Source organism: Acipenser ruthenus, chromosome 6 (genome assembly GCF_902713425.1).
Source record: "Acipenser ruthenus chromosome 6, fAciRut3.2 maternal haplotype, whole genome shotgun sequence".
Lineage (NCBI taxonomy): Eukaryota > Metazoa > Chordata > Actinopteri > Acipenseriformes > Acipenseridae > Acipenser > Acipenser ruthenus.
In genome coordinates, this window is record NC_081194.1 from 80,506,691 (window position 1) to 80,533,609 (window position 26,919).

Sequence of the window (26,919 nt, forward strand, 5' to 3'; positions counted from 1 at the left end):
TGTATTTTCGGACACTGGATGCTGTTCACATCTCCCAGTATTCCTAGAACTCTTCTCCACAGCACGGCTGCAGAATCAGGGTGCCAGCCAGTAAGACTCCCCCCGGCAATGATACTGATGTCATCGGCTAGACATTCACTGCTGTCTGCAGAGTCACACACACACACACGTACACACGTGTACCAGTTAAAACCAATATATCGCAATAGGTAGAGATTTTTCTTAAATGTCCTTTAGCTTTCTTGAGTAACTTTCCAGTGCCCATGTAAACATCTTAAAGCTTTAACATTTAAATGGTAGAGTTTTAAATGAGCCCTTTTTCAAGAATACCAGAAGAACCAAGAAATATACACCTGTCAACAACTGAATATTTAAGTTTTGGTAGAGTGCAAATAAAGATGTCAGCAAAAAAAAAAAAAAAAAGTTTTATAAAACATTAACGTTTTGTGTGTTGATATGAAAAGTGCCTAGAATGCAAATTAGCAGATGTTTGAGACTCAGTATTTCAAAATGTTATTTCAGGAAGTAGCAGGAGCTAATTTATGAATGCATGAAACTCTGAGGCACTGACACAACAAAATGTGAAAAAAGTTCAAGGGGGTGTAGACTTTCTATAGGCACTGTATATACAGCTTCTCAAATCATAGTGACGATACATGTGTATGTATATACAGCTGCTCAAATCATAGTGACGATGCACATGTATGTAAAAAGAGCTGTTCAAATCATAGTGAAGATACACGTGTTTGTATATACAGCTGCTCAAATCATAGTGACGATGCACATGTATGTAAAAAGAGCTGTTCAAATCATAGTGACGATACATGTGTATGTATATACAGCTGCTCAAATCATAGTGACGATACATGTGTATGTATATACAGCTGCTCAAATCATAGTGACGATGCACAGGTATGTATAAAGAGCTGTTCAAATCATAGTGAAGATACACGTGCTTGTATATAGAGCTGCTCAAATCAAGTCTCCAGTCCAGAAATGGTTTCTATTGAGCCCAAACAATCCTTTTTTGAAGATGTATTGAAATCACGACAGGCCACTGCATCGCAAGAGACCATGTGGTGAGCAAACTGCAGGAATTAAAGAATGCTTTCATGGGTGTCTGGTTCAATTGGACAACGGGGTCAAAGGTTCAGAAATGATTGCAATGTAACAAATCCTGCACTAAACAAATTTAAAAAAGAGAGGAAATATTTTGAAACTCTAAAAAGCCCCAGTTGAAAGATGAGTTGGGAGAGGTTTTGTTTTTTATTCAAGATAATTAAAAGTTGGTCCAAAACAATAAAAACACTTCCCTTTAACTCTCTATTATCCCTTCTTGTGTTTTCCACCAGGCATCATTAAATGCAATAAAAATGCAGGGGTTTGAGGCACGTATTCTAAATCAGGCACATAACTGCCAATACATAATCTGCCAACAACGAGAATTTAATGTGCTGTTGATGAAAGAGACATGAGCTGCTGTACGTTACTGTGGAAGACACTGCCATGTTGTCTTTATTGGTCATGCTCTCTCCCAAATCATCTCAGTGAAACCAATGAATACGAGGGATTGACAAGGAATTCCAGAGGGTAAACAAATGAACAGATAGGGGGACATAAATAATAGTTTCAAGGGATAGGAAAGTACCCAAATCCTCAGGCATGTGCAAAACAGAGTGGTGCATGTTCTCTTCCAGGAGAGGAGGGCAGTCCTGGCAGTCAGACTGCACAAGCAAAGCAGGAGAGGCAGAGGGGAGCTGGGGTTGAGGGGAAGGTAGAGAGTGGGAAGGGAGGGCACAGTCACAACCTAAAGGGGAACAAAAACACGGGGTGGCTACACCAAAGTCTTTAACAGATTTCAAAGTAGCTTCTTTTCAAGCAGTCACTTTGCTAAGATGACAATTTGTTTTTGTTTTAATGCCAATGACTTTCTTGTGCTGCCTTCTCCTACTCAAACATGCAAGTCAAGTCTGTGTGTAATGAAAGAGGAATAAGCTCTGAGGGACATCAGTGGGGTCCCGTTTAGTCGTGCTAGTCTAAAATCTTGTGATTTCAGTAAATCGCTAAGACATTCGCACTGTTTTTATGTCTGTATTTGTAGGCAATAAAGATGGACACTGAGCTGTTTGGGATTGTTTGGGGAAAAATATGTTTTTCACCAAACTTCTTGAGACATTTCTCAGCTGGTCAACAATCTGTATAAAAAAGATCTCATAGTTTAAACACTGCTTAATCAAATACTGTAATCATGTCAGTGCAAGATTCTACTAGGTTTTTCCCCCCAATAAAGAAGTAATAGTAATAGCAAGCAAATTAAGAAATTCAGTTAAGAAAAGGCATTGCATTTTTTTGCTAGCTTTGTAGCATTATATATTTTTTTTTTATTATTTCATTTGATAAAATACAGTGAAATTATCATGGATCTGGACAGACAAACAGTTAACATACTGAATATATACCCAGATACTGATATTCTAAAGAATACCCATTCCAAATGTAAGCACAATTTTATAAGCGTCTCTCCAGTAATATATATATATATAGATAGATAGATAGATAGATAGATAGATAGATAGATAGATAGATATAGATAGATATAGATAGATAGTATTCCCATCGCTAGTAGGAACCAGACTGAAATAGGTACTCAAACAGATCACCTTTTCAGTTCAATCCCAATCCCTAGTACTTTCTTTTATTACTGCACTGAATCTGCAGTGACGTGCAGTACCCGTCATGCCATCAGTTTTAAGAGAGGCTATTTAATTTGCTAAAATGTTAAAATGATCAATGCAATTAAATGGAAAAAAATTATGAATTGCCTAGCCTTGACCTAATTCGTTCAAAAGGTTTATATAAATGTTAATATTGTCAGGAATGAAATTTCAGCTTTTCAGCAATATGTGAATTAGCTACAGTACAAAACTGAATCTAGCATGTAAATGCATGAGGCACACTGTATCCATTTACACTGAGAGGAAAGAAAGATGAAAATATTTACTTCACACCACATGCTAATCCCTAGTTGAGGTCATGTTCCTTTGAATGCATTTATACATGACAAAATAATATATTGAACTTTGTACTTTGCTAACAAAATAAAGGATATGCAGAGACAACTGATGAATTAGGATAGACTCGAGATGAAATACAGCGTATTAACTACCAAAGACAACACTGTGATTATATAAGCTTAAACCACATGTTTCTCCCCTAAACAGACAATTAACAAATTAAAGCATATTCTAAAATAGTCATACTTAGAGGAGTAATGCAATGAATAGCTTTTTTAATTACGCTAAATTTAACTGCTTCTATTTTTGCAAATAAAAATGTGCTTTACCACAGATTCTTTTGATTGGAATTTTAACTTGGCAAACAGTCAGAAGACAGGGAACAGCTTATGAATTGAACACCGTATAATCTTGTGTCAACTAGAACCCACTACCCTTTTCAATCTGACGTACAGAACCAATAACTTGTAGAGCAAAGTAAAGAAGCAGAGCAAACATTCTGAACGGGTTCCCAGGAGGGTGAATGTATTTTCAAGATACCAGGCCAACGCTACCCCCCTCCCCCGCATTCTAAACATTTTCAACTTGTAAGATACTCTGTGTATCACATCTATTGTAGATCAACTAGAAATAAACAGTATGTTCTGGTAAATATGTTTTAGATTTGATTGATAGTTGCCCATAAACTATAAACACAGCACAGCAAATCATCTAGCACCTTTTCTGGCTACTAGGCAGTGATCTCACTCTGTTAACTATACTGACTGGTACAGCCTAATTTGACTTTCGTATTACTGCAGTGATGTTAAGTACCTGTCAGGCCATCAGAAGGGCTGAGCTGCAGCAAATTCCGTGGGCTGTCTGAATCAATAGTGACGTCAGCCGGAGACAGAGAATCGGGCTCCTCTTCAAATGTCTGCCATGACATTAAACAGGCATCTGCTTCACTGAGACAGCCGTTAGAGGTTTCACTGCTGACACTCTCACCTAGAGAGGAACATTGAGAAAAAGAGGGCACAAGAAGGACAAAGCGGTCAATTCATCAAACCTGGCGCATTTTTCATAAGTTCATTTATTGAGAAACCAAAGTTATTGCGTTTATGTATCTAATTTCGAACCACCCAGAGTTCAATTCAATCCTTTATTTAACCAGGTAACGACAGTTGAGTGCCAGTCTTTTACTTTTCTGGAATAGGCACACAGAGAAAGTTCATAGCAAATGTGGATCTTTACTTCTCCTCCAGAAACAATTATTATTATTATTATTATTATTATTATTATTATTATTATTTATTTCTTAGCCGACGCCCTTATCCAGGGCGACTTACAATTGTTACAAGATATCACATTATTTTTTACATACAATTACCCATTTATACAGTTGGGTTTTTACTGGAGCAATCTAGGTAAAGTACCTTGCTCAGGGGTACAGCAGCAGTGTCACCCACCTGGGATTGAACCCACGACCCTCCGGTCAACAGTCCAGAGCCCTAACCACTACTCCATACTGCTGCCCTGTAGACAACAGAGCATCACTCCTAAGCAGCCAAATACATGGGTATAATGGGTAGACTTGAAAATAAAATCCTAACTTACTTTTCTCTCGCTGCCTCTGTCTTCCTAAAGGTAGCAGGCCATCCCCAGGATATTCAAGTTCACCAGGATTGCTACTTCGCCGGATGTAGATCTTAAAGAAACATACAAAATGTTCTCTTTAATTATTTCCCATTAGTTTTCTAAATATAAATAGTGTTGTTTTTTTTTCCCCAAACAGAAAATGTTCAAATAACACTTGAGTAAAGTCTGTGATCCAGGTGACAGTGTTAAAGTATAGATAAACCCATCTGGTACAAACTTACCACAGGAGTCTCAACATCTTTTCTTCCTGTTCCACTGTTTTCCAAACCATTATTTCTTGAGTCTGAATAGTTGGTATTTGGTGAATTTTCCCTTTTTTGTCCTGTAATGCATAGATGATTATTTAGTGGTTAAAGAAACGGGCTTGTATCCAGGAGGTCCCCAGTTCAAATCCCCCCTCAGCCACTGACTCATTGTGTGACCCTGAGCAAGTCACTTAACCTCCTTGTGCTCCGTCTTTCAGGTGAGACGTCTGCTAAATAAACAAATAATAATAATAGGTACTACTGGTAACAAAGTTACATGTATACATCATTGTATGAGTGTTATTTCAGAAGACTGTATGCAGACTGTACTAGGAAACAAGGGAACACTCACTGTACAACCACAACATTAAAATGAAATTTGCTTGCGATTGTAAGTTGCCCTGGATAAGGGCGTCTGCTAAGAAATAAATAATAATAATAATAATAATGTTTTGTTTTTTTTTTTTTTCCTTTTTGCGCACTAGATGGCGCCAAATGATAAATGATTCTTGCAAGTAACACTATTGGTCCCAACCATAACATTTTGCAATTCTGAAACAACCCCTAAATTAAGAAAGCAATAAGAAATTATTGAATACAAATTAGGCTATGCATTGCACATGTATGCCAACATAAATTATTTAATAACACATATAAACTTCTCAGAACTGTAACTGTCATAAACTGGAATGGTTATAACACTCAAAACCTCTTATGTAGTTCATGAAACTCTCTATATTCTAACATGTTAATAAACCCACAGTAGATGCTCTGTTACCTTGGAATGAGTTGGAGGAGAGCTGCTGTGCAATGTCTGAGGTGCTGCTGCTGCGATTGAGCTGCTGCTGCTCTCGATGCACATCAAGGGGCTCTGCATCCGCGGGACTGTCACCCTGCTGGCTCTCATCCACTTCTACATGTATGACACCACAAAACAAACTGGCCTTTCACTGTCAGCACTGGTAAACTCTACAACAATGTGAGAATCATGCGCTTTCACAGTCTGTATGCTAATGTATTATCAGTGCTGCGGGAGGGATATATATATATAATCATACAGCAGGACTGGTTTTTATGGTTTTGACCCCACAGTATAAAAAACTTTTTTTTTTTTTTTTGCAAGTCACTTCACCTCCCTGTGCTCTGTCCTTCGGATGAGACGTAAAACCGAGGTCCTACTGTACATGACTATGCAGCAGCAGTTGTTGGTGCATAGTTCACCCCCTAGTCTCTCTAAGTCGCTTTGAATAAAATCATCTGCTAAATGACTAATTAATAATAATACTAATAATAATAACAATAATAATAAAACTCACAAGCTGTAAACAACTTGCACATCTGAAAGCTGTTGCTCGTCATTAAAACACATGTCAACGTTCGTGAATCCTGCTAGTAAACTGTGAAGTCTGTTTGTTAAAACACATGCCCACGTTTATGAATCCTGCTAGTAAACTGTGAAGTCTGTTTGTTAAAAAACATGTCAACGTTCGTGAATCCTGCTAGTAAACTGTGAAGTCTGTTTGTTAAAACACATGTCAACGTTCGTGAATCCTGCTAGTAAACTGTGAAGTCTGTTTGTTAAAACACATGCCCACGTTTATGAATCCTGCTAGTAAACTGTGAAGTCTGTTTGTTAAAACACATGTCAACGTTCGTGAATCCTGCTAGTAAACTGTGAAGTCTGTTTGTTAAAACACATGCCCACGTTTATGAATCCTGCTAGTAAACTGTGAAGTCTGTTTGAAAGCAGCATGCAGAACATCAAGAAGCAAGGCTCTCGAAGTGAAGTAGAAGAAAGCTTTCAGTACACTACCTGAAAGTCTGCGAGAGGAAGAGTTGTAAGAGATACCAGGCAAGAAAGAGCTCACAGTGTGAAGTAGCAGAGGCACGCTTTTAGCAGCGGGCAAAGCCTCGTACAGATGAACACAGTTGCTGATAGACTGGCTTCGCTTAGCTTCCATTGGAAAGAGTGAGAAAAGGACAATTGATCAATTGTACACCAAAACCACAACCTGAAAGCATCATAATCAAAACAGTATAAACTGTAAGTAATGTTCATATTAACATGGTATAATATACTGTATTGGGGTTCAAGAAAAGTACAATATCGAAAAAAAAGAAGAGATATATAACTTGGGACATACTGGTTTGCATGCACAGAGAACATTATTCAGGACAATGTCAACTGCATGTTAGAATTTCATTTTATGAATAATTTTGTTTTGTGTGAAAATAAACAAATTTGAAGTGTGTGTATCTACAAAACGTGTATATATAATGAGTAAAACACAGGGTTTTTGTTTTTTTATTCTCAACAGACAATTTACAGATTCATATAGTGTTACAAAAACATTTAGGCCTACATGAATTTAACTTTTTAATCCATAAGAAGGTTATGAAAGGTTTGCAAACCCCACAATTTAATTACAGATTTAATCGCCACTGTATAATGTTAATTTTTTACGCATTTTAATGAGCTTTTCATTATTTTCCTAATGGATCAATTAAGACAGCAGTGTGGCTGCTGTTTGTATTCTTTTAAAAGGTGGAGGATATTAGCATGTTTGAAGTTCAATGCATAAAAAATCCAATTAGGAAGAGAAAAGGGAAGCTGGAGGCTGCCACTGTTTTCATCTCACTTCAGAGAGCTGTCCTTCAGGCTAAATTGCATTTGTTCAAAACTTAACAAGCTATCAATAATGTTCAGATGCAATCGTTTTCAAAACAAAATATATTCAAGCTCACTTGTCTATTTAAAGCAGCTGTATTCCTGGATTTTATGTGAACTGTTTCACACTGGTGCAAATACTAGATTTGCAGGGAAATTGGTGACACAAAGCAATACATATCAACAAGAGGGAAATATTCTGTTTGTTTGTTTGTTTATTTATCACTCATTCATTTTAGCCATTTTAAAAGAAGCTTGGTGGTCCAGTGGTTAAAAAAGGGGGCTTGTAGGGGCTCCCGAGTGGCGCATCCAGTAAAAGCACTCGCTAGAGTGCAGGATGCGCTCTATAGCCTGGAAGTCGTCGGTTCGAGTCCAGGCTATTCCACAGCCGACAGTGGACGGGAGCGTCGTCCGGGGGGAGGGAAGGTTAGGTCGGCCAGGGTGTCCTCGGCTCACCGCGCACCAGCAACCCCTGTAGTCTGGCCGGGCGCCTGCGGGCTTGCCTGTAAGCTGCCCAGAGCTGCGTTGTCCTCCGACGCTGTAGCTCTGAGGCGGCTGCACGGTGAGACTCCAGAGTGTAAAGAAGCGGGCGGCTGACGGCACACGCTTCGGAGGACAGCATGTGTTCATCTTCGCCCCTCCTGCGTCAGCGCAGGGGTGGTAGCAGTGAGCTGAGCCTAAACATAATTGGGCATTTCAAATTGGGGAGAAAATAATAAAAAAAACAAACAAAAAAAAAAAAAGGGGGCTTGTTACCAGGTGGTTCCTAGTTCAATCCCAACTCAGCCACTGACTCACTGTGTGTGACCCCTGAGCAAATCACTTTGGATGAGACGTAAGTCGTTTTGGATAAAATTGTCTGCTAAATGCCTAATTAATGAATAATTTGTTATGTGCGTAGATCAATAAAAAATAATCAAAAACACCACTTTGTTCATTTAAAGAACCTTGTTAGGCATGTCATACTGTTTCTACTTATTCAAAAAAATACTGTAGAAAAGGTGAAGTACAGTTTTCAAATCCAAGAATAAGGCTGTGAATTATTTATGAGGTAAAGTGACCATCCCAATTTGTAAACTGTCAACAGGGATCAGTTTTGTTTTACCACGGACTCAGTAAACTGCAGCGATTCAAATGTGCCATCCAAGGGGAACAATAGACACCATCTGCTTGCCTTTTATAATCACGACTTACCCTGTAAAGAAAGCACAACCTCATAATGCTTCCACTGAAATGTACTCTTTCATTAGGCTTTGCAGTCCTTAATGCAATCCTGTTATTGTATCTAGCAGAACACAATTTGCTCAGTGAGCCAAGTAAAAACCAAACAAAAGTGAGTTTCATAGGTAATGACTAGACAAAAATCAACCTTGATTATGTCTGCTTCTGCCAGACAAGGCTTTCTTAAACATATGTGGGCTTTGTTTTGAAGCACATGCAAAAACAGATGCAAATGTTCAGATAGAAAAAAACACTACATAATTAAAAAGGCATTACTTGCAGGCTATTCTTTTTTGTTTCTAGTTTTATACAGTTAAAACTAACGTTGTAGTGCTTGCTTCAGAAGAGGTTCCACAAGTTTTTAGTTAATCAGATTTTAAAAATGAGTTTTTTCAACACCTAATTTAGTTCACAGCAACATGAGTATTAGTATTTGACATGTCAATACAATCTAAATCTGCAATGTTACACATGTTCAATTTTACAATAATGTATAATTCTCCTTTCTAATATCTAATTTAGACTTGAATATGTAATTTATAACCTCCTACTGCTGAGTGACATAGTTGTAAGCATGTTTTAGAGTGGTGAAAGATTGTCTCCCTACAGCTAAAACTACTGTACCTTAAGGGAATGTATGCAACAGCTAATAAAACTATTTTCTAATAAAGCAAGGAATGCAGAAGTGGTAGCAGTAAACAGAACAATAGGAATGATCAAAGACATTTTGTTTTTAAAAGTTTCCACTGTATTGTGTTCTGACCTGTTGCTTTTTGCCGGACCATGTTTCTTGCTTTTTCCACTCCTGGAGCCCCCGATGTTGTGGCACTCCTGAATCGCATGGGCTCCTGAACTTCAGGGTGACTTCTCCAGCTCAGAGAAAAAGATCTACCCACAGCAGCTCCCTTCTGAGTGTCCTGCACCACTCCTTAATACATTCAACAAAGATATCTCAATCGAAAAAGCAAGCCTGGCATTTATAAATACATTCAACAAAGAGATCTCAATCGAAAAAGCAAGCCCCTTCAACAAGCTGCAAATTCAGTCTTTCACTGTAGGTAAGGTGTCAGACAAAGACTCCATAGCTTTTACACTTCTGAACCCACAAGTATAAGCACCTCACATCCCTCACACAGTTCTATATACATGGATATTTTATACTTGCTAAAATGTCTACCTTTTAGAAATGTATGTTTAAAAAAAAGCTAGCTTTGTCCTCTTTGTAACAGTAGAAATAGACATCTTCCACAAAGTGGCCCTTACCTCTGCCTCGCTGTTTCTTTTCTTTCTGTTCACTCAGTTTGTCGAGCGGCAAGCTGCTCATATCTAGGCCGTAGACAGATCTTGCTACGACTCCTGTTAGAGAATCCATGATGTTGGCCCACTCGATGACTAGCTCCTCCCAAGCAGTGAGGGATGACAGCACACTGAGCAGTTCATCCCAGAGCTCCCGGGCGATAAGGACACTTAAATTAGCCCGAACCCAGGCTACGATTATCGTCTGTGAGAGAGGGGAAAAGAAAAAGAAACTCTTTGAGAAACTAACTCATTCAGTACCGCATCTACTGTACTCTTCTTCACTTATATATACCGCTATTCTGTCACGTATTTTAAAACTAGAGCCAGCTCTTGCACATTTCATACGTTTTACTATGACATGACGAGAAGTGCAGTACAAAATGTGTGTGCTTCCATTAAACAATAGCTGGCAAGGTGCAACACCTAAGTGACCATCTTGAGTTACCCACATGGTTTAAAAAGCATGTCCGGGAAGAAAGAAACCCTAGATATCAGTTTCCCAAACATGAATGAATTCTCCTGCACAGTCTACAACAATGCAGAAAGGAGAGAACACTTGGGAGGTAAATATCCCATGTTCTGGAAGTGAAGTGTAAATAAGAATGGTATAAGTTCTGGTACATTAAAAAGGTACAACATACCCGAAAAAGCATTCCAGCCAGGCTCGTGGCAAACACATCTTTGGTGTTTTCCTGTGGCCTTCGCATCACAGCATCAGTGATTCTTAGCAATACTTGTAACATTTGCTCCCTGTTAGAAAAAAACACAAACACATTTCATCCAGTTCTAGATAACTGGAAATGTATGTGTGCTTATGCTTTTGTGGGTTCTGTGCATCTTCCAATGTGGAAGTTTAATTGAATAATGCAATGGAACAGTAATAACGCTGGTTATAAAGCTGTACTGAACACCCCCCCCCCCGTTACTTTCAAATAATTACCTACACAGTGCAGATGTATTGTTGGTGTGGTTCTCTATAAAGAGCACTGCAGACTCTTGTGCAGTGGAAACATGGAAAATAGGCTTCAAACTGAGACACTTTTTCATACGATAACCATTCCATGAAGTATGGTACACACTTTTTCATAAGGATAACCATTCCATGAAGTACGGTACACAGAGAGATATGAACCCTTGTAAGACACTGTGCAGCATGTGTTACATGCACACATATAAGCTGCATCTTGTTTAATAACCAGCTTGGCTCCAAGGTGCTCAAAGGCCTTCACACAATTCAGCAACCCACAATAAGAATATTCATTTGGCTTGCCCACAATGGGTCAATTGCAACGAACTGAAAGGAGCGTAGTAACTGGGGATGATCCCGTGGTTAGTACGGAGAATGGCACTAAACTAGTACACAAGTTAATACCAATTGCAATGAATTGAACAGCTCAAGCCCAGCTGCATATTAAAATGTGTCTCAATTGCAACGAACCCAAAGTAACTGCTGTTGCCCTCTAGACTAAAGACTTATGGTATCGTACTGGAACAGATATGATGAAATTTATTTAAAATGGGTTATTCAACTTAACGTGGGCCTATTTTATATATATAAAAAATAATAATAATAAATAATTCCAGAACGACTTTACAGTGTCTCTGCTTTCAGCCTCTTCCACAGGGAAGGCAGCATTAAATCTGCTACAAGTGTATTCTGTGCAGTTGAGCGCTGCCAAATTACTGTGGAAACCTTTCAGCCATCCTCCACAGTTTCACTAAAATCCTTTATACACTCTATGAAATAAAGTTTTTGCTCCATTGTATAATTTTGCACACGACTACTGGCCATGATTGCTTTCCTATGGATGTACTGAGAAATGAAGCTTCTATAGGCTCTACCTGAAATATGTAATTAGCATTTCTGATTCGATTTACACCTTTATTAGTCTACAATACACCTTTGGTTCTATAAACAAATGCATTTGTTTTATGTGTGAATTAAATAATGAGGACTAAAACAAGTTTTGTTTATCCTCTAACGCAGTTTCATTCATTTTGGTGGTGTTTTAAGAAAATTAGATTATACGTGGGAATTTGGTTTAAGAAAATGGGAAATATTCTTATGTAATTCAGCCTTAGTATTTACTTTTGTGCATAAATACATTTCCGTACATAACTTTAAGTTCAAAAAATGTTAAGAAAAAAAACAATAATAATAATTAGGATGTTAGCTTTCTTAATAAAAAATAAATTAATAAAATTATATATATATATATATATATATATATATATAACTATATATATATATATATATATATATATATATATATATATATATATATATATATATATATATATATAGTTATATATATATATATAGTTATATATATATATATATATATATATATATATATATAGATCTTGTAATGAATTATAACATGAAATAGCGCACTACAATAAAGAGCTCAACCCTGAGCTCCATATTAAGCGGGGGAACTTCCTATTCCCCATCTTTTTTCGTTGCAATTGGTACTAAGCTAGTAAGCAGCTGGAGATGATCTGAGATAGTACAGTATTAGCTAGTACCTAACTTAGTCCGCAGCTCCATACTAAATCTACAAGTTTGTTGCAATTGCCCCAATGAGACTACTGATTTGGCTTGTTAAGCTCCGATCCTTCCCACCAGTCCCTCGTTATTTAACTGAAAACTAAATAAATACTAACCAGGTCTGCTTATTCATGGTATGCTCCATTATCATTTTCCTGTAAATATTGAGCACAGATTTACACACGTCAACCTGGTCTTCTATGAGCTTGGGGACATCAGGACAAGGTTCAAGTAAGAAGACATTGGATGAATTTGTCAGGAACACCTTTAAAAAATAAATAAATAAAAAATGATCCCTTTCATTATTTTGACTGGTAGATTATGATACAAAATAAAAAAGAAGAATATATTTAAAAAAGTCATAAATCAATCTTGATTTTACTGAAGGCACCTACAATACAAGTGCCATTGTACAGCTATGGCCAAAGTTTTGCATGATTTTTGCTTCATAAAGTCGAATGAAACCTGCTGAATAATGTTAACTATTGAATTACATACCGCTTTGTAGTTTTCCATATACTGTTACAAAAATTAAAAAATGTGACATTTCGAAATACAGTACTACTATGATGGCTTCCAGTAGACATTTGCGATATCATTTTATAGTTTCTTTGATTACATGATGTTAAAGGAAATATCTAAATTATGTTCACATAGTTTTTTTCCTAAATTATGTCTCAATCCTAAATTCAAGGTGATGCGAAACATTTGGCCATAACTGTACAGCACTGTCAGCCCTTGAGTGAAATGGTCACACTTCTGTGTATCATTAGAAGCAATACCACTTCCAAAACAGAATTTATTAACTGTTTGAATAATACAAAAACAGTCCCAACGCTGCATTTTGGCATCCAAGATTTCCCAATCACGTGTAGCAATCAACAGGGGTGCAATTTTACCTTTAAGGTGCATGCAGCAATTACAACATTTTCCCTTGTGTTTAATGAAAAGGGTTAATAAAGCTGAGTCATAAGATTAGTTCTTTCACGCATCCCCAGCAATCATCATCGAGGGTGTTCACATTAGAGCATGTGGGTGTATGTTTTAATCTGGTATAGAATTGTCTTCATTCGATTGGCTGTGTTAACAGGGTTGTGGTCCTTGGGGCATCCACTCTGCAAGCTTGCTAAAAATATACCTGTAGCATAGATTGGACCCCAGCTTTGATATCTGCGTTATCCTCTTCATTAATGCAGCCTCTGCTTATTGCACTGCTGAATGAATATGTTCTTCCCCAGCTAGAAGAGCGCTTGTGACCGGGATACTCTGTAGGCTGAGAAAGCATGACAGCACTCAGGTATTGAGAGCTACACAAATGATCACACTGTATGTAGGAATGTTTGAATGTTACCTGTGCTATGTACCATGCACTCAGTGTACCGCACAATTCCCCAGCTGTATCTGTGATAGAGCCCCCACTTGCACATAACACAACAAATCACCACTAGTAGAAAATTGTTAGTAGAGAATTAATTGTAAAAAAAAACATAGAAAACATTTAAAAAAAAAAGAAAAAAAAAAAAAGAAGTACCAGGTACCTCCAAGTCAGTTGCAGCTATTTAGTAAGGAAGAACAACAGTGATGACATAACCTCCATCAATCAGGCTATTGTTGTATGCCTTGGACCGAGTAATTGTTGTTTCACTGAAGGCAAGGCATGGGATGTCACTAATTGGTTGAATTTTTCACTGCATTTTTTTTTGTTGGCCAAATACATTTTCTGTATGAATCTCAAGAATAGTTTACATTGATCCAAAATCGGCACACTTTGTTTTCACTATGATCTACTGTAAGTGACAGTGCAGGTGTGTTATTGTTACCTGTTTGCTGTCTGTCTCTGTGTCCTGCAGAGGATCAGAATGTACTCCTTCCTCCTCTCCCAGCTTGCTCTTTTCTGGTTCAGTCATGAACACAGGCTTATCTTGCAGGATCCACTTCTTGTAAACCTTTATCACCTTTCTTGTTGCAGAGGCCTCACAAGATGGTAACAGGAAAGCCTGGAACATATGAACAAAAAGTCAGTTTGCATGCAAGGTGTGTCAGGAACACTGTGTTTTGTAAAAGGGTCTTGGCAATATCTATTACACCTTTAACTGGAATAAAGAAAATGTGCTATGGAAATTCTTTGCTTGTGATGGAGTTGAAAGGGTGTTGAATGCACAAAAAGTACTTTTCAGCAGTTCATCATGAAAAATGTATTTATTTTCTTAAATGGTGTTCTGAAGGCTGAAAAAACAGAAAATATAAACCAGCACAACAAAGAGGATTATACTGTATTCATGGTAATTACAAGTTTCTGACAAGACAACATATTGTATTCAATGGTCACAAGTGAGGCTTTTGATGATAATCAGTTCATAAGAAATAATGTTAATTTAAGGGCAAAAAGATTCTCCCATTTTATTTTCCCCAAAAAATTATATATAAAAATACAGACATTTTAAAATTGAAAGAAAAAGACATATTATTTGAATTTCTACTTTTAGATTACTGCTTGTAACTATGCATCACCCAGGTCTGAAGAGATATTAATTACAAAAGCTGGGGCTCTAAACTTTTTTTAGGAAGCAGAATATTTTAAAATGAATCTTTGAGAAGCTGTTCAACCTATAATTTGTTTTATTTCATAGATTCAAACAATCTGTTTAAGAACCTAATTTCAATTACATCGAAGGCATCACTAGAGGGCAGTACAAGACAAAAATAAACCCATCTTACCTAAATTCAAGAATTTATATTCACATTGCACAGTGTTATGTCAATGTTAATGTTAACTGCATAAGCCAAGAAAAGTTGTGCTGTGGAATGTTTTTTTTGTATTATTTATTTTTTATTATTACTTTATTTAACCTTTGTCACAAAAATCAAGAGACATATGATTCAATTTGGCTGAAGGCCAAATGAAAGCACTTGGCGCAATGCATGCTATTAAGGTCATTCTGTAATTCTCAGTCTGTTTATCAGACATTAAAAACAGATCACACCATTCACAGTAGGATTTCTTGCAGGAGGATTCAAATCGATGAATTTACAGTACGTACCTGGTGGAATACTTCATTTACAAAATTCACATTGTCCCTGGTAGACAGCAGAATCCACTGCACCATGTCGTAGACTGTCCGGTGCTCCTCTTCAATGCTGCAAAGGCTGGAGTTACTGAGTCTTCTGTCTGACAGAGTACTGCTGTTTGAATGGCTCTTGTCCTGCTCGGCGGGTCCATTGCTCTCAGCCTCAGAGTTCTTCTCTTGACTTGTACTGCCTGCAGTTACAGTCTGTGCAGACACAACAAAGGCAGACAGAGAAGGCTGTGATCAAGAATCTTTAAACTGCCTTGTTCACAAGCTTTACAATTCAACTATTGGAATATTACTGCTCCTCTCACTTAATACACTTACACATACTGTACACACATGCGACAATATCTTTTATGTCAAGGGCTTAAACCTGGTCCTGTCTTTCAGAACTTCCCTTTTTGAGTTGTATTAATTAAATGAACAGGTGCCAGCAGTTTGAACAAATCAGAAACCTGGTAAATCTGCTCTGAACTGAGCATACTTAAGGTTTACAGGAGCTATTCAAGCAGCTATACTTAATTAACAATCTAATTGAAGGTATTGAATGGCTAGTGTGAGTTTCAAGCCATGACAGATTAAAAAAAAAAAAAAAGGTTTAAAAACATGAAGACATTTTACAATACAAGAATCTCACTGCTCACTGCTGACAGGCTAGCATTAGATGCAGGGTGTTGGCAGGGATGTTTGGGGGTACACTAGCATTAGCAATAGATGCAGGGTGTTGGCAGGGGTGTTTGGGGAGACAGTGATAAATGTAAACCACTGCTGTGAGGACTGCTGTGTAATGAAGTACGAATCTCATGGTAAGAAAAGAAATGGAGCAGCTACTGAGTTTAACTTCATAGCTAATAAAAGAGATAGTCCAACCAGAGGAAACACGCAGCGTGAATTCTAAGCTGTTTAAATTAAAGTGAACATTGGTAGGTATGTAGGTAGGTAGGTCAGTATTGCTTCCCTTTGTCTTGTGCAAGTTTTTTCATTTTCTAAGGGTGTATTGCGTTAGTCTCTTGTTGACCTTTTAAAACTTACAGTTAATGTACAACTTCCAAGCATCAAAACACAAGTCTCCTTACAAAACAGTAAAAAAAAACTTGCTTCTAAAAGTCTAGTAAAAAATTCAAAGGACCCTCTCCAATAACTGTGAATCCTGTGCTACTTTAACATAAGCACAGTTGTACTTACTATTAACAAACATGCATTCCTCAGCGCCTGCAGTCAAAGGTACTTTAACAAAGCTTGACAATTATTCCTTTATGCAAAACATGCCCTGCTTTTAGGGTGACAAAATCCTGCTTTCACATTTTTTGTCAGAGCTGCTTAAACATACCTGGATTATTTTGGGTAGCACCTCCCCTCCATTCTTAGTGTTTAGAGCTGCTGTGACATACTTCTTTTCCAGAAAGAAGGTCACAAGCCATTTGATAAAAGCAACGCGCGCTGCCAGGAACTGGTCCCTTGTGCAGTAAGTACTCTCATTGTTGCGAGTCACAGGAAGGTACAGTGGCTTTGGTCTGAGCTGAGGAATATCTAGACAATGAGAAATAGAAAAGTTAACCATGTGTTAACTGCAGTAGTGGCTATCTTCATTCATATATATACTGATGCACAAAAGAAACGCAACACTCAGGTCATGGATTTAATCAAATATTTTAAACACAGGCTCGCAACTACAAGAAGACATGGTAATTAACCTTTCCAATAAGAAACTGACTAATTCTCAATCATCAGTATTGTCTAAAGGACTATCTTTTGTAACTACAACTAAAGAAAACAATTAGACAATAATAGTAAGTTCTATAGAAAACTAGAGAGTGATCCAACGATACTCAATTTCCACCTACTGAGTTTACTAACAAATTGGCTTCCCTTGTTTTTAAATTTGAATTACTTTACTTTTGAAGATACATTTCATTTACTGGTGAATGGCACGGCCATGGGATCAACGTTCACTCCTAATTATGCACATTTATATGTGTGTTTCTCTGAAGAAAAGTTTGTCTATAATGTTTCTGAAAATGCTTTCTGTTCAAATTTTGAAATGGTATCGATATATAGATGACATGTTTTGTATTTGGATGAGGACTGAAAAAGAATTGATGACTTTATTCAAGGTTTAAACAATGTCGATCCTAATTTGAAATTTACTCTTGAATATGATAGGAAACGAGTACCTTTTTTAGACATTATTATTATTATTATTATTATTATTATTATTATTATTATTATTATTATTATTTATTTCTTAGCAGACGCCCTTATCCAGGGCGACTTACAATTGTTACAAGATATCATATTATACATTATTTCACAGACTGCTGTGGGATGTTCCGCCACTCTCTCTGTGCAGCTGCAGCCAGCTGGCGCAGGTTGGCTGGTCGTGGTTATCTCCTGTGGATGGCACTGGTCATTTGGTCCCACAGATGTTCTATTGGACTCAGGTCAGGAGTTGGCCATGGCAAGACCTCGACATTGTTTTCTTGAAGTCGTCCAATTGTAATCCTAGCACTGTGTGGTCTTGCATTGTCCTCCTGAAAAATCAACACTTCCGGATTGGCTTGCAGGAACGGAAAAACTGTTGCCTCAAGGACTTCATCAATGTATCGCTGAGCAGTAAGGTTGCCCTCAAACTGCACCAAAGGCGTTCTTGTGTTAAAGGAGATTCCTCCCCACATCATCACACTTCCACCGCCTCACAGGTTGGCTTGTACAACGCAACAGTCAGCATAACGCTCACCATGACGTCTCCATACATGTTGTCTTCCTTCAGGTCTGTCAAAGGCAAAACGGCATTCATCGGTGAATAAAACACTCCACCACTCTCTCTGCCGCCACCTCAGATGTTCTCTGGCCCACAGAAGACAACAATTTCATCTCTAAGCTGTCAACATGTTACCCCTGAACCGCCTCCGAGCATGCAAATCATTTTCATGCAGACAGAAGCTACAGTCATTCTGCTGATGCGCGGGTTATTTCTTTCTGGAATTTCTCGTGCTGTAGCCACTGCAGTCTGAAAATGATTATGCAGATGGATCAGTTGGATGTGATGGTCCTGGGCTGGTGTGGTGACCCTCTGCCTTCCAGGACGTGGCCAGTCCCTCACAGAGCCAGTTTCCTGGTTTCTCTGGACTAGTCTGCTGATTGCTGAAGCAGAACATCTCATTCTCCGGGCAACTTCTCTCACAGACGGGCCGCCGTCAATCATGCCGATAGCAACCGGTGATCTTCATTACTCAAGCAGGGCCTGGTCATATCTTTCGCTGTTCTTGCGTTAGTTAAAATCATGTCTTTTCGAATGGATATTTATACAGATTCTTAATCAACTCATTTTGGCAATTTTACTTACTTACTCAAATACCAAACACTGAGCACCTGGCATTTTTTATGAAATCACATGACTTGAGCTCAGTATTTTGTTATCCCAAGGAAAAATACTACTCGAACAATCAACAAACCTATCTGCTTACTGGCTCCCGAGTGGCGCATCCGGTAAAGGCACTCCACATGGAGTGCAGAATGCGCCCTATAGCCTGGAGGTCGCAAGTTCAAGACCAGGCTATTCCACTGTCGGCCGTGGACGGGAGTTCCCAGGGGGCGGCGCGCACAATTGGTCTCGCGCAGCACCCAGAGTGGGGATGGTTTAGGTCAGCCAGGGTGTCCTCAGCTCACCACGCACCAGCAACCCCTGTAGACTTGCCGGGCGCCTGCAGGACAGGCTACAACTTTAAAATCTCTCAGTGACACAAGATGGAGTTGCCATTCTGAAGCGCTGAAAAACCTTCTCGATAATTTTGAACAAGCCATCGCTGCTTTGGTCGACATTTCCGAAAATGATGCTCGACAGGGTGGTCAAGCCAATGGTATAATGGCATCGATTACCAACTTTCATTTTTTGTTCCCTTGCCTTCTGAAGCAGCTTTACAGTCCTCCAACCTCAACTATGCTTCTGTTAAGGACATGGCTTGCGCTACTATGGAAACAATAGTGTCAATGAGAACTGAAGATTTTTTCTTGCAGTTGTGGAGGTATGCTAGTGACATCTGTGCTCAGAATAACTATCAAGGCAGTTGCCAAGGCAAAGATTTATCAAAGTTCAGTGGAAGTCCTGTAAATGCAACCGAAGTGGTTCAAGATTTCTATCGAACTAGAAGTTCTATTTGCATTTTTGGAGAATTTAAGGAGAACTATATAGAAGCACTGAGTGCACTAAACAGCATTGTGACAAAATCTTCTAAAAGCATCAAGGAGTCTCATTTAGATTTAATTTGCAAAAACTATGGCACTTGTAAGGAGGAATTGGCAGCAGAGCTGGCTGTATTCAGTAAAATGCTTAAAAAAGTAAGCAGGATAACTTTGAATCTTGACTGGAGTTTTTTAAGGAGCAAAACCTCGGTAACATCTTGTGTAACATGGATAGCCTCTTTTGACTCTTCCTTACCCATGAGCACTGCATCATGTGAAAGGAACTTTTCCTGTCTTTGTCGTCTTAAAAACCACTTGCAAAACACTACCGGACAGGAACGCCTTTCTGGATGAGCAATGCTAGACATAGACCGGGACATTCCCATTAATTTGGACCGAGCGATCGACAGCTTTGATGTTTCGTGCAGGTTGAGCGGAGAGCATCTTCCTCTTCATTAAGTAAGTAAGAAGGCTTCTAATGTTAACATATTTTGAGTTTCGCCATTTGGCCTTAGTTAGATAGATACACAAACTTCAAAACATCATTTGTCCCACAGGTACCTGCTCTGTAGTCCTTCATGATGTAGCCGATACTGCAGACTGTATATCCAGTACTCTCTTACTTTTTATCTTTGGCCTGTGATAAATAAAACTGTTGTGTAATCGAGATGTTGTTTTTAAAACTGTCAGTAAACCTGAGTGATATGGTTTATATATTTGTACATTCAGACGTAACACATGAAACATTTAAGATCATGAAGTCCCACATTGTTGATATCATTTTTTTTTTTTTTTGCCTCCCCACATTTTGGTCCCAAATCCCGCCATGGTCAGAAGTAAAGCGTTATGTTTACTTCAAACATTTGCCAAATTTAAACAGAAAACGAGTGAGGGTAGTTCTGAGACCCAGGACTGGGTGTAGGACTAGTGTGAGTTTCTAACCTTTAAAATGATATGATATAGCCCTGCAATAGGTACATATTATGAATGAAAAACTGAGAATTTGTTTTATGATACTAATGTATTTCAAAGATTAAGGTAACAAGTCGATCACACTTCCCTGTGTGGTAGTAGTGACACTTTCCCCTCTCAAACTTCCCAGTACTGTGATTGCCTGAAGAATAGCAGGGAGCTGTAGTGGAGTTCAGCAAAGTTTAACCAAGTGCAGCTTGATTGTTTGGCCTAGCTATTAAACACGGCCATTGTTTGATTTGTTTCCCGTTTCATGAAATGCATACCATAACACAATGCCCGGTTCTTTGGGAATCAGGATAAAATCCGTCACACAGAATTCTTTTTTTCTTGTTTTTAAAAATATTACTCATAAAATAAAGTAGTGAAAGCCCATGTTTACAAATTACATTTGTGTGGAGTTGAAAATTGTATATTTTGTACTGTAATACACAAATTTTGCTCCAAGATGTCTAAATAATGTAGATTACACACCAGAAAACCCACGCATTGGCAGACACCTTATCTAAAAAGTGCTACAAAATCATAATTTTACACGAGCAGAACTCTCTAACAGGCAATAAAGCCAACTCTCCAGAAATGTTGTTGAAGCTGACACCCTGGGATCCTTCAAGAAGCTGCTTGATGATATTCTGTGATCAATAAGCTACTAACAACCAAACTTGCAAGATGGGCTGAATGGCCTCCTCTCGTTTGTAAACTTTCTTATGTTCTTATGTTCTTATGAGCCTGCATGCCCAGGAGCTGTTCCTGCTTACATGTGTTAGCCGAGTCATTTGGTAAAATACAATTTCTTCTTGCAGCCTTTTCCTGCTTGACTTGCTATAATAGTTCTGCATCAAGGTTCATGTTACAGAAAGCGTGGATTTGAACCATGGTCCCCAGATTCTGTGGCTGCACAGTTACCACTGCGACTAAGACTATAAACATAACAATGCTTCTGTGCTTTTGTCTATACATTTTCTGCCTCTCTGCGTTGTCAGTGTTATATTTTTATGATCCCTTTTATTAGAGCAAGTTTTCTTAACAGGAAGTTAAGAAAGACTTGCCCCCTAGATTGCTCTTTCATTGTTGTCTCACTTACTATTTACCAAAACATGTTCAGTTGATACATATTTACTGATTAATCATTTCTGTAAGCGTGTTAAATATTTAGTGATCTGAACACTTCTTTCTGCCATTGTTCTGACTCATCTTTCTGCCATTGTTCAGCATCCAGACTATTTCACAATATAGTACAGAAGTAAGAAATGTTTTGGCATTAATACAAGCATATAAAGCAAAGTTTGTTAATGATAGTTAACAGGCAATAAAACCATCAATAGGTCCCCCTGTTCTACACTACAGAACTACTCACCCAGCAGAGGCTTGTACACGTTGGTGAGCTTTGTAAAGGACGGAAACAAATGAGGAAGGTAGTACTTCTTAAAGAGCGTGAAGAGAAACCTGAAGCCAGTGTCTTTATTCTCTCTGTTCCTCCATTCCAAGCTTGAAGCCTTTATAGAAAAACAAAGAAAAGCATTTCTTAAGGAGCAATTTGATATGGGCACATTTTACACAAAGAAAAAAAGTTGTATCAGAAGGCTGATGGGATTTGTTAAAGCCTGTGGAGTTTTGATATGGAAGTTGTCTTGGCTGATGTATCTTGTTCAGATTCACTCGGTATCAATTTCTGTTTCAGTCATCACACCTTGGTGACATTTAGAGCACCCTCAAAAGAGCTCTCTGAATCATGTCTAACCGTGAAGTACAGTAACAGAACCTGCAGAACTCTCTCTGAATCACGTCTAACCTTGAAGTACAGTAACAGAACCTGCAGAACTCTCTCTGAATCACGTCTAACCTTGAAGTACAGTAACAGAACCTGCAGAACTCTCTCTGAATCATTTCTAACCTTGAAGTACAGTAACAGAACCTGCAGAACTCTCTCTGAATCACGTCTAACCCTGAAGTACAGTAACAGAACCTGCAGAACTCTCTCTGAATCACATCTGACCTTGAAGTACAGTAACAGAACCTGCAGAACTCTCTCTGAATCACATCTGACCTTGAAGTACAGTAACAGAACCTGCAGAACTCTCTCTGAATCACGTCTAACCTTGAAGTACAGTAACAGAACCTGCAGAACTCTCTCCGAATCACGTCTAACCTTGAAGTACAGTAACAGAACCTGCAGAACTCTCTCTGAATCACATCTGACCTTGAAGTACAGTAACAGAACCTGCAGAACTCTCTCTGAATCACGTCTAACCTTGAAGTACAGTAACAGAACCTGCAGAACTCTCTCCGAATCACGTCTAACTTTGAAGTACAGTAACAGAACCTGCAGAACTCTCTCTGAATGACGTCTAACCTTGAAGTACAGTAACAGAACCAGCCCCCTGCAGAACTCTATCTCTAATGGGCATTAGAAATACTGTACATCAGTAAGGAACACTAGACATACCACATAGAAGAGATGGACATGGTATTTCTTACATCCACAAGGGGCACGAGTTAATGGTTACAATGTGGTGTACAACATGTACTTAGAGCTTAGACATGCTCAGCACTGTAGATGTTTAGTGTTTGTTGTAATTTACAAAGAACTACATATGGATTATAATCTGTAAAGGTAATAACAAACTTTAAATTGTAACTATAATGCAAGTTTGTATAATGTATCTTCACATAGTAAATTCAGTGTAAAAGTTCCTACTTCGTTCCTTACTTCTTACCTGGATAACCATGTCCTTCAGAACAATCTGTAGAAAATAGCACGTCTGGTCTTCAGCTATCTTTTCACCTGCCACTGCTGGCACAAGAGGCGTGATTTCTTCAGGAACAACCTTGGCTTCAAGGGGACAGAATGAAATGGATATTAAAAAGCCAGCTGACTGCACTGCATATAGCTAAATGCATGCATAAATTAACTACTGTCTACAGTACAGTGTTTGAATAATGTATCGATAAATTACACTAGCAAGCAAGCACTCCCAGAGTTGTACTGCATGGTAACTCACCATCCAGAGGGGTGTTGTAGGAGCTGGTAATAATAGTATCCAGCGTGCAGGGACCCCTTGAGGAAGTCACTGTTGGAAATCCAGGCACGAGGCAAGCAAAGATTAAAAACTGTTCTTCCAAGCAATTTGACTGCAGTGCTTGAATCCATTGTAAAAATAGTCGGATTCCTTCACATCGTATCTATGTTAAAAAGACAAAAAAAAAAAAAATTATAAAAAAAAAAATAATATAAATATTCCTTTATATTTCACTCTAGTCATGTATTTGTTTTTCTAATGTAGTGCATGTCTTAGCAGTAATACATTACCCTAATTGATTTGCTTTGTCTCAACATTATAAAGATGATCAAGGCAATAACCTATTTTGCTACATTTATAGCAAGTTCAATTAAAACAGTTTTCACAAGTTTAAAATATCCTATTAAAAAACACAGCGATTCATACATTACTATACAACAAATGGACGCAGCTCTCCCATTGTTTTCTATAGAGGTCAGCCATTCTGTTATTGCTAAGTAAAGCATGGCTGAGATGATGTCACTCATACCCCTTCTCCACTGGCACATTCGACCCATGAGGGCTCGGTACGGTACGGGTACAGGTGGTTCTCCAATGGCTATTTGCCAAGCCGAGCAAGAACCAAACCGTGAAATTCCAGCCTCACAAGACATCTGAATCCGGCTGCGAGCTGAGCCGAGCCAAGGGGCGGGGTTAAGGATTTTTGTCATTATGTTGCGTCAGTCAGTACACTCCAGAAAGACAGACAATAAACAACATGCCGGGCAGCGAGTGTGAAGAGAGAAAATTAAACTTTATTAAAGTCGATATAAATCAGTAAAATTTGTGGATTATAAAGAAATTCCTAAATATATTTACAAGATACAGCTGTACCATTAGTCTATTAATAGTCTATTAATTTTTTAACACCGTTTGTTTGCGCATCTTTTGGCAAACTCAGTTAATTAATAACAATAATTAATAACAACTGTCTTTCGTTGCGTGTGACGTCAGTAGCACGGCTCAGCTCTGCAGTGGAAAAACAAACCAGGCTCCCCCTAACCGCACCGTGAGGCCGCGGCTCGGTTGTAAAGTGGAAAAGAGGCAAATGACACTCAATGACACTTGTTTTAAAACCGCTGCTTACTGATGAATCGCTTCACACTCATTAGCATAATTATCCAAAAAGCTCTACCTTGATTGAGTTTCCAGTGTGCAAAAGCTTCTTCAAAATAGAACCTGAAATGTAAGAAGGTTTGGTTAATTTTGGTAAAAAGAAATATTGAAAATATTTTACTGGAGGCAATACAATATGTGTGAAAATGCTATAATTAAAATAATAGATTACTGTACAGTTACCATAAGCCCATTTAGCAAATAGAGATCTACAGGGGATTATCCACAAAGGTAAGTTTTCACAAAGTACTAGCATGCATTTGTGGCCAATCGTATAAGGGAGTATTAGCTTTCAACTTTATTTCTACTCCATTGTTCTGAATCCTTAGCAGTGTATTTCAAACTTGATATATTCAAATGCAGTACAAAAATCTATTAAATACATTTTAAAAACTTATAACACTCCATTATTAGGTTCAGAATAATCCTCAGTGAACCTAAAAAACATCCAATGATCACCTTCTAATGCATGTCTAGGATTTCTAAAACTGAGATGAGCATGTTTTTTTGGGGGTCGGAAGTATGTGGTTAGTGATGTTATCTCTGAAGTGCATTATCTTGATTGTAGTGGATTTCCTTTTATTCACTTACAAACAAAATAATCTTGAGCTTGACAGCACTACTTTCATCAAGTTAGTAAAAATGATATTGCCAATAAATCAAATGTAGCCTCTATAATCTTGAATGATTATATTTGATGTAAGTAAAATGGAAACTCTTTAATTGATATGGTGAGATGACCTTTAAGTGGCTACAGAGGCATAGCTACTCTAATGCTAACTGTGCAATAAGTACTAATGTCTTTACATGTCAAACATCAAGCAGCAGAGTAATCCCAGTCTCTATGTCTTGAATAACAGTGCAAAGCTGCAGCCAGCCCCTCTAGAGAGTTCAGCACATGATCTGTCTGATTAGTAATTATTCTCAGAAGGTTCATTTAAAATGAGAAACATGGAGTGCAGCAACCAAAACATCTGCCATCTGTGACTTGCTCAATCCCTCCCCCCCCCCCCCCCCCCCTCAACCAACCCCAACCAACCCCAACCCTGCTGGAGTATGAAGAACGAATAATTATGCAATTCAGCCTGTACATGAACATAAAAACAATGTTGGGGACTACTTTATTGGGTGTGTTTTAACCTCTCTAGACTAAATTCACAAATACTATTTTAATACCGTATTCCTTCGAATTTAAGACGCGCTTTTTTACCATTTTTTGCTTCTCAAAAATAGTGTATTAAAATCACCAACAAAAGACATGACTACCCGAATACACAAGCAGCAACGTGACACTGCTGAGAAAAAACAAACCAAGCTTCCTGAGGAATTGCAAGAAAAAAACGTTTACAATTTCAGCATTTCTAACAAACAGTACCAGCTTGGACAAAAATGCTGATCAGACCCCCGTATTTTTCGACATGCCAAGCAATACCACAATTCAATGCTGTTGTGGTTACATGTTGCCTGATGCCGTGGAGTGTTGTGTCATGGTTGCTGTTGCCAGGATGTGTGATGCCCTAAGTGAGTGGTGGTATGTGTATGACAGAGACGCCATCTTAAGTATTATACAGTGTGCAGCATGATAAACGAGCTCCGTGGTTAATCTATAACAACACTGTTTCGTGTCAGTTTTGTACGATACAACGGCATAATTGAGGTTGTATCTTTGTAAATGCATATTTATTTGATGTTTTATTTCTTCCTCAAATTGAGGGTGGTAAATTTGGGCTGTGTCTTCAATTCGAGGGCGTCTTAAATTCGAAGGAATACAGTAATTAATAATTTCAAAAGGCACCAATACAGCAGATGATGGCAAGTCAATAGTTTTTTGACATGCAATGTAGATATACAAAATTGTTTTGTGTTCAACTAAACCTTTTTCT

At 38.2% G+C, this 26,919-nt stretch overlaps 1 protein-coding gene across 7 annotated transcripts in view; it reads right to left on the bottom strand.

The window, feature by feature from the left end:
- LOC117411028 (ral GTPase-activating protein subunit alpha-2-like) overlaps window positions 1-26,919 on the bottom strand; it is a 158,072-nt gene that overhangs the window by 96,162 nt on the left and 34,991 nt on the right. For 3 of the 7 annotated variants that reach the window (XM_034018034.3, XM_034018037.3, XM_034018036.3), the window contains exons 5-23: window positions 25,056-25,099; window positions 23,864-24,044; window positions 23,579-23,694; window positions 22,219-22,357; window positions 17,038-17,237; window positions 15,678-15,908; window positions 14,457-14,633; window positions 13,775-13,909; window positions 12,753-12,901; window positions 10,727-10,835; window positions 10,050-10,287; window positions 9,550-9,714; window positions 6,711-6,851; window positions 5,676-5,810; window positions 4,874-4,974; window positions 4,611-4,701; window positions 3,828-4,001; window positions 1,649-1,807; window positions 1-145 (exon numbers count right to left, since the gene is read on the bottom strand). The exon at window positions 1-145 is cut by the window's left edge and continues 49 nt beyond it. In XM_034018034.3, the coding sequence (XP_033873925.3) occupies window positions 1-145; window positions 1,649-1,807; window positions 3,828-4,001; window positions 4,611-4,701; window positions 4,874-4,974; window positions 5,676-5,810; window positions 6,711-6,851; window positions 9,550-9,714; window positions 10,050-10,287; window positions 10,727-10,835; window positions 12,753-12,901; window positions 13,775-13,909; window positions 14,457-14,633; window positions 15,678-15,908; window positions 17,038-17,237; window positions 22,219-22,357; window positions 23,579-23,694; window positions 23,864-24,044; window positions 25,056-25,099 (2,830 nt within the window). The remainder of the gene's footprint in view (window positions 146-1,648; window positions 1,808-3,827; window positions 4,002-4,610; window positions 4,702-4,873; window positions 4,975-5,675; window positions 5,811-6,710; window positions 6,852-9,549; window positions 9,715-10,049; window positions 10,288-10,726; window positions 10,836-12,752; window positions 12,902-13,774; window positions 13,910-14,456; window positions 14,634-15,677; window positions 15,909-17,037; window positions 17,238-22,218; window positions 22,358-23,578; window positions 23,695-23,863; window positions 24,045-25,055; window positions 25,100-26,919) is intronic. The other 4 variants (XM_059025880.1, XM_059025881.1, XM_059025882.1 and 1 more) reach the window with 4 other exon arrangements.